The 15,966-nt window shown below is 63.0% G+C and overlaps 4 protein-coding genes across 4 annotated transcripts; 2 read left to right on the forward strand and 2 right to left on the reverse strand.

The window, feature by feature from the left end:
• Positions 1 to 1,553: 1,553 nt before the first annotated feature.
• Positions 1,554 to 9,386, forward strand: PAN0_002c1145 (acetylornithine aminotransferase; the record flags this gene model as incomplete). Its single annotated transcript, XM_014803312.1, has 4 exons — positions 1,554 to 6,969; positions 7,549 to 7,665; positions 7,763 to 8,181; positions 8,262 to 9,386. 4 exons carry the CDS (start codon positions 1,554 to 1,556, stop codon positions 9,384 to 9,386), a joined length of 7,077 nt encoding a protein of 2,358 aa, XP_014658798.1.
• A 141-nt stretch (positions 9,387 to 9,527) lies between these two features.
• PAN0_002d1146 (NADPH-adrenodoxin reductase) lies at positions 9,528 to 11,288 on the reverse strand (the record flags this gene model as incomplete). The annotated part of the gene is made up of 1 exon (XM_014803313.1): positions 9,528 to 11,288. One exon carries the CDS (start codon positions 11,286 to 11,288, stop codon positions 9,528 to 9,530), a length of 1,761 nt encoding a protein of 586 aa, XP_014658799.1.
• A 572-nt stretch (positions 11,289 to 11,860) lies between these two features.
• Positions 11,861 to 13,237, forward strand: PAN0_002c1147 (choline/ethanolaminephosphotransferase; the record flags this gene model as incomplete). The annotated part of the gene is made up of 1 exon (XM_014803314.1): positions 11,861 to 13,237. The coding sequence occupies one exon, from the start codon at positions 11,861 to 11,863 to the stop codon at positions 13,235 to 13,237; it is 1,377 nt and encodes a 458-aa protein (XP_014658800.1).
• Positions 13,238 to 13,781: 544 nt separating this feature from the next.
• On the reverse strand, positions 13,782 to 15,941 carry PAN0_002d1148 (lysophospholipase Plb2; the record flags this gene model as incomplete). Its single annotated transcript, XM_014803315.1, has 1 exon — positions 13,782 to 15,941. The coding sequence occupies one exon, from the start codon at positions 15,939 to 15,941 to the stop codon at positions 13,782 to 13,784; it is 2,160 nt and encodes a 719-aa protein (XP_014658801.1).
• Positions 15,942 to 15,966: the final 25 nt, after the last annotated feature.

Consider the following 15,966-nt stretch of genomic DNA (forward strand, 5'->3'; position numbering starts at 1 on the left):
CGTCCGGCGGAAATGGGAGGCGAAGCGAGCTTCAGCTGAACGCGCTCCTTGCATCGGCCTTGGACAAATCAACGACATTCCTCGTGATGACAGGCACGCATGCATTTGCCGCCCGTCCTTGCTCTCATGCCATGCAAGTCGCTGGCACCTGCCAATCGAAGTGACGACGCTTTCCTACGCTTCGCCGAGGCACGAGAGGCGCTTTTTTTTTTTTTTTTTTTTTTTTTTTTTTTTTTCTCATCGCTCTCTCAGGCAAAGAGTGGGCGAGGTGAGATGGGGAAATGCAGTTGCACAGAGCGCGCACGCCGAGGGGCGAAATCCTGCGATTTGGCAGCGAGGATCGTCACGGCTCGGACAAGGAACGCGCGCGCGCGCTTGGGGAGCGAGTGAGACTCGGGCGTCGCGTCCAGGCGCTCGCTCATGCAGCCGCGCCGCCCCGTCGAATCCGCCTCGCCTTTGCATCAACGCCGAGCCGCTCGTTGGCACTTTTGCTTTGGCGGGTCCGACAGCGGGCCTCGCCGCGCTCGCTCGGGAAAGCAGCTGCAGACTGTTGCAATAGCGCGCCCACCCGCTCGGTCATGCCAGCTTCAACGTCGCCCTCTCACCTGTCCGTCCCGTCTCCATCCTATCGATTCGCTCTGCTTCACTCTATGCTGAGAGATTTCACGAAGGTCGATGAAAGGCAGGCATATGAAGAAGCTCGCTGTGCGTGGTTGCGAGGGTCTTGCTGGCAAGGTAATGAGGGCGAGGCAAGCTCAGAGTGTGATTTGAAAGCACATTTGCCGCTCGGTCTCATCACGTCGCTGCGCTGAATTTTCCCGCAGAGAGAAAGAGAGAGAGAGAGAGAGTCGCGCTCGAAAAAAAAAGTACAGAGGGGCCTCAGGCGCCCGTCGTGCAGCTGCGAGCTGTTCTGGTTCTGGCAGGTGCGCAGTCACGCGTCCTCAGCCTGGCCTGCGCAGATCTCGGCTCGGGTCAAAGCCAGCAGTGAGCTGCCAAATGGCCGCTGATGCGCTGTGGGTACAGTGTGGATATGCAGTTGAAATTCAGCTGCTCCGCTGTCTGCTGGTGCGCCCGCAGCTGCGCGGACTGCCGGTGGAACGCGCTCGGTCGGTGGCCACTCTCGGCACCCACCACCACCGCCTTTTGCATCCTCACGTTCGCGCTTGCCGTCTCGGTCGCGCGCTCTGTCTCACCCTCATCCCCATCCTCCTTCATCGTCACCTCCGCCGCCATCCTCATACACCGCTACCACATCCATCACCAGCGCGGACACATCTACCCATCCACGATCACCATCACCACCCCCAACACCATCGACGTCGCGTCCCACCACGATCGACCCAGACGCGTCGCATCCACGCTCCTCAGTTCCCACCGCTAAAACCACGTCGCCTCGAGCTTCGTCGTTTCACGCGTACTGCACACCATCAGGAGCGTAATCCAACAGCATACATCTACGCGTCCACCCCCACCCTCTGCAAAGTGCCTTGTCCCCCTCTCTTCAGCACGACCCGGGCCATCCAGGTCCCAGTCGCGCCTGGACGTGTTCCACCATGACGACGCCATCCAACCCGCGTTCGTTTAGCTCCTCCAGCTCCAACTATCCCCCCGCTTCCTCCTCCTCCGACTACTCCCCAACCTCCACCAGCACGCCCTTTGCTACGCCCGCCACACGCGCAACCAGCATCGCTCCTAGCACCTTCTCGCGCTCCGGCCCGGGCAACCGACGCGCCAAATTCTCCATGCTCACCAGCAGTGCCGCCGAAAAGTCCTTGGTCCAGGCTATCCATGCAAGCCCCACTCCCTCTGGATCCCGCTCTGCGACCCCCGCTAGCATGGAAGATCCCGCCAATTCATCCTCCGCTACCGACGATTCCGCAGATGCCTCCGCCACAGCGCTCAGCACGCGTGCCCCTTTCCGACCCGTCGCACGCGGAAGGCCTGCAGCAGCACTCGGTGCGTCCAAAGCAGCCGCACCGCGCACTCTGTCCAACGCGTCTGCATCCGCACCATCCTCCACCACCCTCAGCGCGACCCCATCCACGTCGGCTTCCAAGCTCCCATCCAGCCCTGCTTCCACGAGTGCAAGTGCCGCTACTCCCGCTGCGAGCGAGAACGGCCCAGCGATGTCCAAGGACGCCGAAGATTTCTTTGCGCGCGCGCAAGCCATGGGTCTCCGCCTCACCAGGGAGGACTACGAGCGTACCAAGGCTGGCGTCGCCGCTTTCCTCAAGGCCGAACGCCGCCCCGTCGCGCCATCGTCTGCCAACGCCAGCGTTGTTGCTACACCAAATGCTTCCGAGTCGAAAGCAACGTCGGCTGCGCCCAGCACCTCTGCCGCCGGAAAAGCAGCAGGCACCAGCGAGCCAGCAACCAATCCGAGCAGCACGACAGAGACCAAGCCTGTCGCCCTTCCGTCCCGTTTGGCCGCGCCGTCGCCACTAGCACGCACTGGAGCTCCCAACTGGTCTCGCAACACAAGCAGCCCCGGTCTTTCTTTCTTCACCGCCGTCATCGAGCCCCAAGACTCGCCCGTCTTGCCCAAGGTCCACCCCAGCCTCGATCACGTCGGCAGCGCAGAGGAGAGACGCCGTCTCAAGATCAAGAAGCAGAAGCTACGCTTGCGACTCGAGCGCGAACGAGCTGCCGCCGCCGCCAACGCCGCCAGCGGCTCTCACAAGGGCTCGCAAAGCCTCTTGGGCACGCCCGTCTCGGTCGGTGCGCAGTCCTCGCCAGAGGCTGGCTACGCCCCTACCTTCCGCACCCCACCCACCAGGACGCACACCAAGAGGGGAAGCTGCAGCAGTGTCAAGTCAGCCACCCGCGTCGGTCTCGGCCTCGACCTCGTCGGCAGCGATTCCACTTCCAGCTCCGACCCTATCACCCCACCCGAGGCGCTCCAGAGTGCCTTCTCCAGCCGCAGGTCGCGGGGTCGCACCGTCTCCTTCGAATCTTCGCCCGTCATTCGTGTCAGCGAAGAGGTGAGGCACTGCACATCACTCGAAGAGCTCAGCCGTCGCGCATGGGTCAGCCCGCGTGGAACCCTGCGCCTGCTCAAGTCTCCCGTCGACCACACCGGCGTCTTCTGCAGCCCCGTGCCCGACGTCGACGACTCGGGCGTCTTTTTCCACGCCAACGAGTCTGCTACGCCCGTCATCGACGCCAATGGTGGCCTGGCAGCCGACGGCTGGGGCACAACCCATCGCAGGACTTTCTCCGAGAGCTCCGCCGGTACCACAGCGCCAGGCGCACTCGAGAGCCTGGATGTCAAGATGAGCGGCCTCAGCTTCCTCGACAAGATCATGGCGCAGCAGACCAGCCCCAGGCGCCTCTACAAAGAAGAGAAGCGCAGGCAGAAGGAAGCCGCCCAACGCAAGATGGCCGAGGAGCAGGACAAGGCACACCTCGCTGCACAGCAGGCCGCCGAAGCTGCTGCGCGCGCAGAGTACGAAGAGAAGGAGGCTGCCAAAGCAGCCGCAGCTGCCGACGCCATCAAGGCCGCCAACCCGGACTATGCTTCGCTCGTCATCAGCACGCCTAACGCGTCCAAGGTGTCGCGCAGGTCGCCAGACTCGGTGCTCCGCGCCACCCCCGCCGAATCCTCCTCGTCCCGCGCGTTGCGATGGACCACGCTCGGTTCGAGTCCGGCCAACCTGCATATGCGCATGACCACGCGAGAGCACTACGACTTCACCATGCACGGCATCTCGCCCAGCCAGCCGGGCCTCGACTCGCTCGAATCGCTCTGCCACATCAACTCGACCCCAGGTCCCATCACCTTCTCCACCTGGGATGCCGAGCCGCTCTCGACCCTGCGCAAAGGCACTGAAGCCAGCCGCTCTAGTCTACGTGCTGCATCGGCGGCAACGCCGGCGGCCCATTTCCTCCTCGCCCCCGAAGATGCTCGACCAGAGCTCATCGGTGTCAGTCCGAGCGTGGGCGGCTTCTTCCATGCGCGCCAGGCCAGCGCACAGGGCCACGCAAACTCGTCACTGATGCGCTCGTCCTCGCACGGCATGGCCGTCATGTCGCCTCTCTCGGGCCGTCTGGTCACAAACGTCGCAAGTCGCATCAGCGACCTCGACTTTGACGCCGACGATGACATCGGCATGCACAATGCCAACGGTCTCAGCAAGCCTTTGGGCCTCAACGCAAAGCGTGGCCTCCTGTTCACCGCGCCTGGAGGTACGGCGCTCGATCCCCCGCCTTCCCTCGCAGAGGCTGCTAGCATCGAAGATATGCCCGGCAAGATCTTCTCGCTGTCGTCCGCATCGCCCTTGCGCCTGGGCCGCTCCCTCAGGGCAGGCAACTCGGGAGATGAGATGATTGGTGGCAAGCTGCCTTTCGCAAGCCCCCGAAGCGCCCTCGTGCGAGCCCAGTCCGGCAGCGCCATCGTCTCTGGACGAGACCGCCAGCCCTCGGGCAACATTCGAGACTTTTTGGGTGCCAACGTCAGCGGAAGCAAGCACAAGCGTGCCGGATCGCGCAAGATCGATACCATCAGCCCGGCCGACGTCTTTGGCTCGAGCCTGGCGCGAACCATCTCGGCGCCTGCCGTGGAGACGCAGCTGCCACTGCCCGAGCCCAGCAAGGGTGATCGCGATTTCGGCGCTCCGTCGCAGCACACGCAGGTAGGCAAGAAGGGCAAGAAGGCTGCCGAGGACCGACGGGCTCATAGCCACTCTCCTCCCTCACCAAGCAAACAGCTCCCTGCCCAAGGCGGAGTATCGATCGTGATCCAGCCAGCCTCGGCGGTGGTTGGGCACCGTGCAGGAAGTGCAGAGCCTTCCATCGATGCTTCTGCAGTCGCACCGACCTTCGCGACTCAGTCGGCAGCCATCGACGGAACGGACAATTGTGGCATCGTCGGCCCCCCGACCGGCTCGCAGACCGGCTCGACGAAGAAAGCCAAGAAAGCCAAGGCCACGTCGGGATCTGCGACCGATCCAGCCGCTTTCAAGGTCGTCGACCTCCCTCGCCAAGACTTCGAGCGCATGACCAAGATCTCGCCCGCCGTGCAAGATGGCGAAGAGATTGGGTGGAACCAGCCCGATGGAAGTCGCTTGGTCAAGCTCGTCTCGGAGGAGCTCAAGGCGGCTCTCGAAGCCGGCACGCTGCTCGAGGAGCCTCCGGCGCGCTACTACCTCCTGCCGCCTGGATACGGCCAGTCCAAGGCCAAGCCGAGCTCGGTGTCGTACGCTGGCCTCATTGGCCAAGCCATCAAGTCGTCGTCGGACATGCGCCTCTCGCTGTCCGAGGTGTACGACTGGATCAGCTCCACATACCCCTTCTTCGAAAAGGGCGACCGCGGCTGGCAGAACTCGATCCGCCACAACCTGAGTCTCAACAAGAGCTTCATCAAGATCGAGCGCGAGGCCAATATGCCCGGCAAGGGCGGCTGGTGGGGCATCAAGCCTGGTCACGAGGATCGCTTCCAGAACGGTCTCTACAACGCCGTCCCACAAAAGTTCGAGGCGGCCAAGGCGCGACAGCAGCAGCAGCTCCTGCAGCAGCAAGGTCAGACCCAGCAGGGTCTTGACTCTCCCGACGCTGTTGAGACAGGCTTGACTGTCCCCGAGTCCTCGCAGAAAAGCACCGTCGGATCCGATGCAGCGGAGGGCAGCGCCAAGAAGCGCAGCAAAGCCAAGCGCAAAAAGACACAGGCAGGCCAGGCTGGTGGCGACAGCGAGGACGAGTCGCAGCGCGATGAGAATGCCCAGCCGTCGAAGAAGGCCAAGAAGGACACGCCGATCGTGTTTGCGGACCGTCTGCCGCTGCTCGAGACGCAGCCTCAAAACGGAGGCCACCTGGGCGATGGGCCCATGGCAATCCATGGCATCGAGACGATCACACCGGTGCGTCCGCATGTTGGTTCGTCGATGTACAGCAGCAGCATTGCCGGGAGCAACTACAGCAAGACGCTTCCGGGCCTGGTCGACAGCGCCAGCAGCCCTCCCAGCAGCCCCTTTACGCTGATGCCGCCGCCCTCAATGCAGGCGACAGCGCACCACAGTGCACGAAAGCGCAAGATGGCCGGCAACGGCAACGGGCAGCTCGGCTACGGCACCGGCTTCTCGCCATCGGTCTACGGCGGCCAGGGCTCGCCGTTGAATGGAGCGCGGAGCGGCGCATACCGCAACGCGATGCGCGGAGGCTCGGCGCTGGGCGGCGCGTTTGCATTCTCGAACGGCATGGACAGCGACGCTTCGCGCGGGTCGCCACTGCGTCGACAGACCAAGGGCCTGAGCGGCGAGAGCGCCGGCACGACCGCAAACAACTCGTCGGTGACGTCGCCAAAGCGACTGTGGTCGATCAGCTCGCCCATGTCGTCGATGCGTGCGTCGATGGGCGCGATGGGCGCGCAGAAGGGCATAGACGAGGGCATGCGCTCGCCCACGTCGGCAGCTCGCGTGGCGGCCGCGTTGGCGCACAGCCCGATCCGCAGTTCTCCGCTGCGCAGCGGCGCCGCCGGCATGATGTCGCCCAACTCGGGCGCACGGCTGCAGATGCAGCTGGCCATGGGAGGCTTTGGCGGTTCGGGCTTTGGCGCCGGGCTGGGCATGGGCTCGGGATTGACGCCTGGCCGCACGCCTGGCTCGCTTCGTGCATCAACGGGGCTCTCACCCGGCCGCCGCGGTCTTTCGACACACGCGCAGATGCTCGGGATGAGCATGGGCGGCGGCGCACCGCAGAACATGCAGCAGCAGGCATGGTATTTGGACGATCCGTTTGATCTGCAGCCAGGCGTGCAGCAGCACCAGCAGCCGCACGCGCAGATGAACCAACACCACCAAATGCACGCGCAGCATGGTCACGGCGGCATGGACCCGGGTGCATCCGGATACGGTGCGTTTGGCACGAGCGATGGCGTCCCTGCCAGTCCACTGAGGATGGCCTGGAACAGCATCCAGGCCGCTGGAGGCATCCAGGCGTTCACCGCTGCGGCGTCCACTGGGTTTTCGCAGTCCGGTCAGTGAGCGCGAAGTGCTTGCTAGCCTGCCTGTCCATCTCATCCACATCCGCATCCACACAACTGAGCATATCCACAGCGAGCAGCTGCATGGATCCACACACGTTTGTATACTGTATTCTAGTTTTCCCCCCTTGTTGTTTAGCCTCGCATTCACACTCTGCGTCTCATCGGAACCAGTTTCATATTCATGGTGCTGCGTCTTGTGCCAAGACTTCTAGCTGATTGGATTGCGCTGTGTTTGCGGGGTGGATGAGGCGGATGCGGGTGAGGGACTCGGAGAAGCGGGAGAGCGTCGATAGGAGCGGCAAGCGCGGCACCCGCGGCTAAATTGGCCATTCGGCCAATACAAAAGGAGCGCGGCTCGTCTAGAAGGCTGCACGGCTGCAGGGTGGAGGATGTAACGGTAACCTGCAAGACCCTGGCTGAGCGTCGGGTTCATCTCTACAACCCGTGGACCGAGGCAAAATCGAGCAGAATTTGCCGGCTGGGCTCTGGGCGCGTCTCGCGTGGGCTTGGAGATTCCTCTAGACGTCCTTGAGCCCAGGGAGCCCAGAGCGCGTCTAAAACCCGCACAGCGAGCGGCAGCTGGATTGCAGCCAGAAACCTCGCTGGACTCTACCCCGGCGGCCGGATAGCGCTGCTCCTTACCCCCTCGCTCTGGCTCTGGATGCACGGCTCATCCGACGCTGGCGGTTGGTTTCGGTCGCATCTCACTGGCTCGCAGTCGGCACAGACTGATAAGGCATCTCTCGAACCAGCACATTGTCTCTTGTCGTTCACCATCCCCAGCTTCCCGCGAGTCACCAACAAACCCAACCGCTATCGAGATGCGTGCTGTTCTTGCTGCCTCCCAGCCTATAAAGCGCTCGTTGGGTCGTGGATCTGCCCCAGCAGCTGCCACCGTCACCCTCCCACCAACCTCTCATCGCTCGTTCACCACGGCTCCTTCCCGTCAGACCGCTTTCCGACCTACCATGCCTGCTGCTAGCTTTGACGCCGCCGCGTTCGGCGAGACGCACATCACCAAGGGCATCGGCCGCCTCTCCAAGCATGTCTTCGAGGACGGCAAGGGCTCGTGGATCACCACGGACAAGGGCGTCAAGCTGCTCGACATGACCGCCGGCATCGGCGTCTGCAACCTCGGCCACTGCCACCCCAAGGTCACCGAGGCTGCCGCAAAGCAGTGCGGCAAAATCACCCATGCTCAGGTACGTTTCCGATCCCGACATCCGCCTCTTCTCTTGACAGACCGATCGCTGACAGGTGCTGTGATTCGTGATGTAAACAGGTCAACATTGGATTCTCGGCGGCGCAGATCGAGCTCATCCAGCACCTGCTTCCCATCCTGCCGCACCCTTCGCTCGACACGCTCTTCTTCTGGAACTCGGGCGCCGAGGCGGTCGAGGCGGCCATCAAGCTCGCGCGTGCGGCCACCAAGAAGCAGAACATCATTGTCATGCAAGGCTCCTACCACGGCCGCACGGCTGCCACTGCGGCGCTCACCCGCTCCAAGACGATCTACGGCGAGGGCCACGGTCCGCTCATGCCCGGCGTGTTTGCCACCTCGTTCCCCTTCTACGCGCACTTTGGCCTGCCGGCGTCGACGGACATCGAGGAGCTCGTGCGCCAGTCGCTGCACCAGGTGCGTCTGACGCTGCAGCAGCAGACGGCGCCCAGCGACACCGCCGCCATCCTCATCGAGCCCGTGATCGGCGAGGGCGGCTACGTGCCTGCGCCCGCGAGCTTCCTGCACGGCCTGCGCGAGATCTGCGACGAGCACGGCCTGCTGCTCATTGCCGACGAGGTGCAGAGCGGTTTCGGCCGCACGGGCACCATGTTCGCCGTCGAGGAGTCTGGCGTGCGTCCCGACGTGCTCATCTTTGCCAAGGGCATCGCTAACGGCTTCCCGCTGTCCGGCATTGCAAGCACCAACGAGCTCATGTCGCGCCAGAAGCCCGGCTCGATGGGCGGCACCTATGCGGGCAACGCCGTAGCGTGCGCAGCCGCTACCGCCGTCATCAAGGCGTTCAAGGACGAGCAGATTCTCGACAACGTCGCGGCGCGTTCGCAGCAGCTCGTCGGCTTCCTCAAGGAGCTGCAGCAGGATCCCAAGCACGGCCACCTCATCGAGGACGTGCGTGGGCGCGGTCTGATGATCGGCGTCCAGTTTGCTACCAACACCACCAACCCCGCCTCGCAGAACACCACCGCCGCCAAGGGCGCCGCAGCACCCCAGATCGCACCCAAGATCGTGGCGCAGTGCCTCGAGAGGAACATGCTGCTGCTCAGCACCAGTGTGTTTGACGTGCTCAGGTTCATCCCCGCGCTCAACATCTCGGAGGAGGAGCTGGCACAGGCGTGCAGCATCTTTAAGGAGGCCTTCCACGCCGCAGCCAAGGAGCTCGGACACTAAGTGCCGCCCAGCCAGCTAGCGCGCGCAAAATTTGTACTATACCCTTCCTCCTTGAGGCCTCAACGAGGGAGTCTTTTGCTTTTTGGAATATAAAATGTTGTTACACAGAGTCGGAGCAGTGCGGGGTGGTTGCGAGCATGTCTATTGGAGGAGGGCGAGCATTTCACGCACGCTGAGGATCTTTTCGCGCAGCTTGCCCAGCTTTTGGCCGCGAGCACGTTCCTCGGCGTCGATGCGGTTCCAGTCGTCGAGACCGACGATGCGGTGCGTCTGCGTCTTTTGCAAGAGCTGCAGCAGGTCGGCGTGCGATTCGGCTGGGTCGGCGGGGGCCTGGGTGTGCATGTCGCTGAGCATCGAGTCAGCGACGGCGTGCGCATCGAGCATGGTCGAGGCAATGATGCCCGTGGGGCCGCGGGCAAGCCATCCGCTGACATATGCACGCGGTACAACGTCGCCACTGACTGGATCCACAATGCGTCCGGCACGGTTGGGGACAACGTGTCGCCGCGCGTCAAAGGGCAGACGTACGAGTCGACCTTCCTCAACGGCTGGCACGGCTGCAGCAGGCGAAGGGTCGAGAGGCAGACTTTGGTAGCCGACGGATGCGACCACAAGATCGGTGGGGGTGGTGACTGTCTCTCCGGTTGCGCGCGCCGAGATCGAAGCGGGCTCGCCCGCGTACGTCGCCTTCTTCGGATCTGCCGCATCGAGGTTCGCCACTGTTGGCTTGGCCGTCTGCAGCGCCGTCACGTTCCACTCGACTGCACCGACTGCGTGCGCATCGTTCTGGCGTGGCAGGATCCTGGCGGGCGACCGGAAGAAGTTGAGCGCCCACGACTTGACTCCATCCTCTGCATGCTTAGTCTTGCTACCCTTGGCAAGCAGACCAAGCAGACGTTTCTTGACGCGCACCTCCGATGCCACTTCCTGCGCCCTCTCTCCACCACCCTCGGTCGCCGCAAGCTGCTCGAGCTGCGCGCCTGCTTCGTCCAGCAGCTCCTTCTGGGGCGCACGCAGCGCTATCCCTTCGAGCGCGAGCATCTCGCGCACCTCCTTGTTCGTAAACGCCAACTGCGCCGGTCCGCGCCGCGCATAGATGTCCACGTGTCGAACCTTGGACCGAGCAAGCTCGGCGAGCACGGGCTCAGGCACATCAGTCGCCTCCAGCGCCGCCAGACCTGGCGCCTTGTTCGATGAAACGCGCCCGGATGCGGTTCCTGGCTCGAGGAACGGCGTCGAGGAGCGCAGCACGATGCGCGCCACATCGAGCGCAACGTTGCCCGCGCCAACGACGCTCATGTGCTGCTTGCCCGCCAGGTCGATGTGCAGCGGCGCGGTCTGCAATGTTGCGTCGTGTGACGCCGGATGACCATTATACCAATTGACGAATTCGAGCGCCGTGTAGACCCCATCAAGCTCTCCCGGTCCAGAACCTGGGATGCCGAGTCTTCGGCCGGCAGATGCACCGTACGAGAAGAGGATATGCGTGTAGAACCGCGAAAGCAAGTCGAGCGGAAGCTGCACCGCTTCTGGGTATTGCAGTGCGCCTGGACCGGAGCCGGATGGCGGGCTGTGCACCACATTGACGTTGCCCGCAAAGCGCAGGCGGGGGTCCTGGGCAACAGAGGCGAACTTGTTCTCGACGTTCTTCACGTCTGGATGGTCCGGTGCGACGCCGTAGCGCACGAGACCGTGCGGCACGGGAAGGCGCTCAAAGATGTCGATCGCCAGCGGCTGGTCGGCGACGGAGTGCGCGGAAGAGAAGGGAATGCGCGAGAGCAGCCGCGAGGCAGCGTAGAAGCCCGACGGCCCCGCACCGATGATAGCCACGCGCGCTCGGGGCGGCAGGGCAGCGGAAGAAGTGCTCGCCGCTGCCGAACGCACCAGCTGGGAGGAGCGCATGCTGCCGCGATGCTTTTGCTACGACTCGATGACGGTGGAGATGATGGATATGGTTGAGGAGCGATGACTCGAAGCTCGAGCTCCGGTAAGCTTGTTCCGCAGTCAGCCGCTGTCGAGCTCGGCAGGAAGAAAGTTGCCCGACCTCGACTTCTTGGTGTGGAGGAAGCCTTTCCATCGGGGCTCGTTCACGAGATCGGCCTCCGATTCAGACGTATTGCATTCCAAAAGAAACGCGTCGGCTCGGCTCTGCAAACCGCCCAACTTGAAAGGTGACGTCGCGAAAAGGCACATGCGTGGAAATAGGCACGTTGACGGTGCCTCGGCGGTGTGGAGGCAAAAGAAGGTGTTCTTCGGTCGTCGCTGCAAGATGCGTCTGCAGCCCCAACTTTTTTTCCTTCTTCCTGCTGGCCATCCGCACTTTCACGGCCTCTGCGGCTTTGCAACGGTGGCCCACCTCTGGACTTTGTACTACATCACCGGTGACTGGCCCTGCCCACCGTTTGAATCGGTACCACCATCTCCCCATAGACTCTAGACGCTCCTTAGACGCTAGACCCCTCCCGCCCGCGACGATGTTGGACTACATCCCGCGCTCGCGCGTCAACAACCTGCACCTGTACAAGTACAGCGGCACCGACAAGTCGCTCGTCTCCAAGTACATCCTCGGCCCGTACTGGAACTGGCTTGTAGAGCTCTTCCCCAAGAGCGTCGCGCCAAACACCATTACGCTCTCGGGTCTGTTGCTCGTGTTTGTCAACTTTGCCACGCTCGCCTACGTCGACCCTGGTCTCGAATGCGCCACGCAGCTCAAGCTCGATGGTGCCGCCCACACGCGTGCGTTGCACGCTGCCTTCCCGTCCGACGCCAAGCTGCTGCCCGTCGCACCGCTCTTCGCCAATTTCGGCATCCCTGCCGCCGCGGCCAAGGTCGACTTTGCCCCGACGGCGCACGCCGCTGGTAGGTGTCTGCCGCCCTGGGTCTTCTACACCTGGGCGTTGTGTCTGTTTGCCTACCAGAGCCTCGACTCGATCGACGGCAAGCAGGCGCGCAGGACGGGCATGGCCGGTCCGCTCGGCGAACTCTTCGACCACGGATGCGATGCGATCAACACGACACTCGAATGCGTGCTTTGCTGTGCTGCCCTCAACCTCGGCAGGTCCGTGTGGGCTCCCGCATCGCTCGTCGCTACGCTTGCCAACTTTTACCTCACCACCTGGGAGGAGTTCCACACGGGCACGCTCTTCCTGTCCGCCTTCAGCGGTCCTGTAGAGGGCATCTTGATGATCGTGGCCATCTATGCGCTGACCGGTGCGGTGGGCGGACCCATCTTCTGGGATCGCGGTATTCTCAACGTCACGGGCCTCGCCAAGATCGATGTGGTGGCCGACAAGCTGGCGCGCTTCAATCTGCCGCTCAACGACACGTTTTTGGTGTTTGCGCTGTTCGGACTGCTGGGCAACATTGCCGGCTCGTACGGCAACGTGGTGCAGGCGCGCAAGGCGCGCAAGCAGTCGACGCTCACGCCGCTGCTCGGGCTCGCGCCGCTGCTGCTGCAGATCGGCGCCAACATTGCATGGATCAGGGCCAACAGCGCATACATCCTTGTGGATCCGCGGGCGCTGCTGCCTTTCCTCGCTTTTTGGGGCATCAGCTTCGCGTACAACGTCGGTCTGCTGATTGTCGCGCACGTCACAAAGGCTCCATTCCCGTACTGGAACATCGCCATCGTGTGGTCGGTGCTGGGCGCGATCGATGCCAATTTGACGATGCCCGTTGTGCAGACGAACCCGGCCAACCAGCTCGCCGTGATCTGGGCCAGCCTCGCCTTCTCTGCCGTGCTGTATCTCCACTTTTGCCACAACGTCATCACCACCATCACCACCGAACTCGGCATGGCGTGCTTCGTGGTCAAGCCGCCCACCAACCTCAAGCCCAATAAGGCCAACTAAACTGGAATCATCGCACTACTTTCTACATAGTGAGATACTCCATCGACTTGGAAATAGCTGTTTGTTGTTACTCCCCATAATGTGAAGTGCTAGTACTAGGTAAGCTGTAAGGATAGTATTTTGTCCTAGGTCACCGCCCGACAGTGCGATGGTTCGGCCTTCCTCGCGGCCTCGGCCCGTCGCCTCGCCGCCCCGTCGCCTCGCCGCCTCGTCGCCTCGCCGCCTCGCGGTTTCGCCTTCCTCGCGGCCTGGCGGCCTCGCGCCTCGCGCCTCGCGCCTCGAGCCGGTCCGCGTGTCAAACGGCCGCTGCAGGGCCAGGGCAAGGCAGGGCAGGGCAGCAACCGAGGCCACCGTGCCTATGCCGAGCCAAACTCCCTTTTCGGGTGCCACAGGGGGAAAGGGGGGAGGGGGACGAGCGAGCGAGGCGGATGTGCAAGAACGTCCATTTCTAGAACTTGAGACCCAGCCAGCCAACGTCTGAAACACTCTTACGACAGGGAGAGATCCATTTTGTGGGATTGCAAGTTTGATTTTCGCGTAAGGATTACAGCAGGGTGAGGGAAAGCGCGAGGGCAGCGGCAGCGGCGATGGCGATGGCGAATGCGGGCGACTGTGCCGCAGCGGCGTTCTTGGCGTTGGCGGCGGACTGGGAGCTTGCATCTCCGGCCTGCGAGTTGGATCCATTGCCTCCTGTGAATGCTGGCGTCTGTTGGAGGGTACCATTGCTCGTTACGAACTGGGGCACGCCGATCGCGGGCGAGTACGAGTAACTCGGCGTACTGGCGTTGGTAATGCCGTCCCAGCACCACTTCTTCATGCACTGGTCGCAAACCTCAGGGCGGGGAGTGCTGCTCCTCTCGAATCCGCGCTGGGCCAGAGCGCAGCCTAGACACGTCGCCCATTGCGAGTCGGCACCGCCCAGCGAAGCCACGTCGACCGAGTTGTCGATCACGCCCTGCGCCTCGCTGTCGGAATAGTCGAGCTTGAAGGTCGACGTGTTGGCCAACGCCGAGTACGGGTAGCTGGGGAGGTAGATGACAATGGGCGTCTTGGAGTTGTTGAACGCCGTGTCTGCATTGGTGACGTTGACGTTGGCGTTGCAGCCGTAGAAGACGGGGCGCGTGTTGAGGCCGCGGTTAACGATGGTGTTGGTATCGGGCACCACGGGGAATGCGTACTGGCTGTAGCTCGAGTACTGTGCGCGCAGTGAGGTCTGGTACAGCGCCGATCCGTTCGGCCAGTTGGTGACATCCGCCGAGCTGTCGATGGCAATGATCGCGTCCAGCCCGCGTGCCGGCTCGACCAACGGCCACAGCGGGACGTTCTCGTTGTCGAGGCCGCCGTCGACGAGCGTGATGTTCATGAGCTTGGTAACCTCAAGCGTCTGGCCGGCGGTGCCATCGAAACCGTAAAAAGGATTAGGCACCGTCGAGACGTCGTTTTGCTCGTTCGACACGGCCTGTGCGATCTCCTTGAGCGCATTCACGATGACGCTGTCCGACGAGGACGAGACGAGCGACAGATACAGTCCCGAGAAGAGCGTGGCCGAGGTGCCCGTTACCCAGGCGACGGTCTGGTAGCCGCCGACGCACTCGCCGCCCGGGAGCACGCTGGATCCGTTGTTGAGGCTCGAGCCGAGGATCTCGATGGGAATGAACGCCGATACATTCGGATTCCACGAGCCGAACTCGTATGGGCTGAACTCCCAGATGGTGGTGTTGCGCGGGATGATGAGCTCGCCGGGCTCGCGCTCGTCGGCAATGATGATGGGGAAGGGCATTGAGGCCGAGGTGAAAGCCGATGTGTTTTTTAGGTCGCTCCACTCCACGCTAAATTTGTTTCCGTACGTGGAACCGTTGAGGATCTTGTCGGCGATGGAGAGACCGAAATAATCTGTTAGACTTGTCTGATACCCTTCGGTGCGCTTGCCGGCGACGGCGGCGATGATCGAGGCGTAGAAGGAGACCTTTCCGTCCTCGGGGACGACGAGGTTGGACTCGAGGTTCCACACGTCGTCCTTGAGGGACTGGGTGGTGGCCCAGTTGTTCATGGCGAGCGAAGCGGTGGCCCAGGAGCCGCCCGAGAGTCCGGCGACGTACTCTGCGAGTTGGAGGAGGCCGCCGGTGCCGCGCTGGTTGGCGGTGGCATTGCGGCCGTCGAAGCCCTGGAGGGTGCCGGAACCGACGAGCATGGCGCGCAGACCACCGCCGCTGAGCGCAAAGGCGAGGCGCGGAAGGCGGTCAGTGTCGGAGGTGTAATTGGAGGCGCCGCCAGGGAGTGCGCTGTCGAGCTTGGCCGAGTCTTCGAGCCAGGTCTTCCATGCCTGCTGGGATTCGGTGCGGCGGCGCGAGATGTAGTTGGCCTCGTCTGCGTTGAGCTGCTTTGTCCTTGCGTTGCGGATGAATCCGGGTCCCTGCTGCGAGGTGGTGTTAGGGCAGGGCATGTTGGCGGGAGCGAACGAGCCCGAGGGAGAGGCGCGCTTCTCCAGGGCATTGTGACGAGCTGCGAGCTGCTTCTCGTACTCGTATGCGGTGCGGATTTCGAGGATGCGCTCTGCAAGCTTGACACGCTCGTGGCGCGGCAGCTGACTGATGCGAGCGATCTCGCGCTCGTTGAGCTCGTGTGGAATGGAAGGAACTGCATCGACCAACTGGGCAGCGGCCGCCAGCACGGCAAGCACCGAGGTGAGCAACGGCAGCTTCATGGTGGCCCAAGTGCGATTGTGTCGC

This window comes from Moesziomyces antarcticus (assembly GCF_000747765.1).
Source record: "Moesziomyces antarcticus DNA, scaffold: scaffold_v10002, strain JCM 10317, whole genome shotgun sequence".
In the NCBI taxonomy this organism is placed as follows: domain Eukaryota; kingdom Fungi; phylum Basidiomycota; class Ustilaginomycetes; order Ustilaginales; family Ustilaginaceae; genus Moesziomyces; species Moesziomyces antarcticus.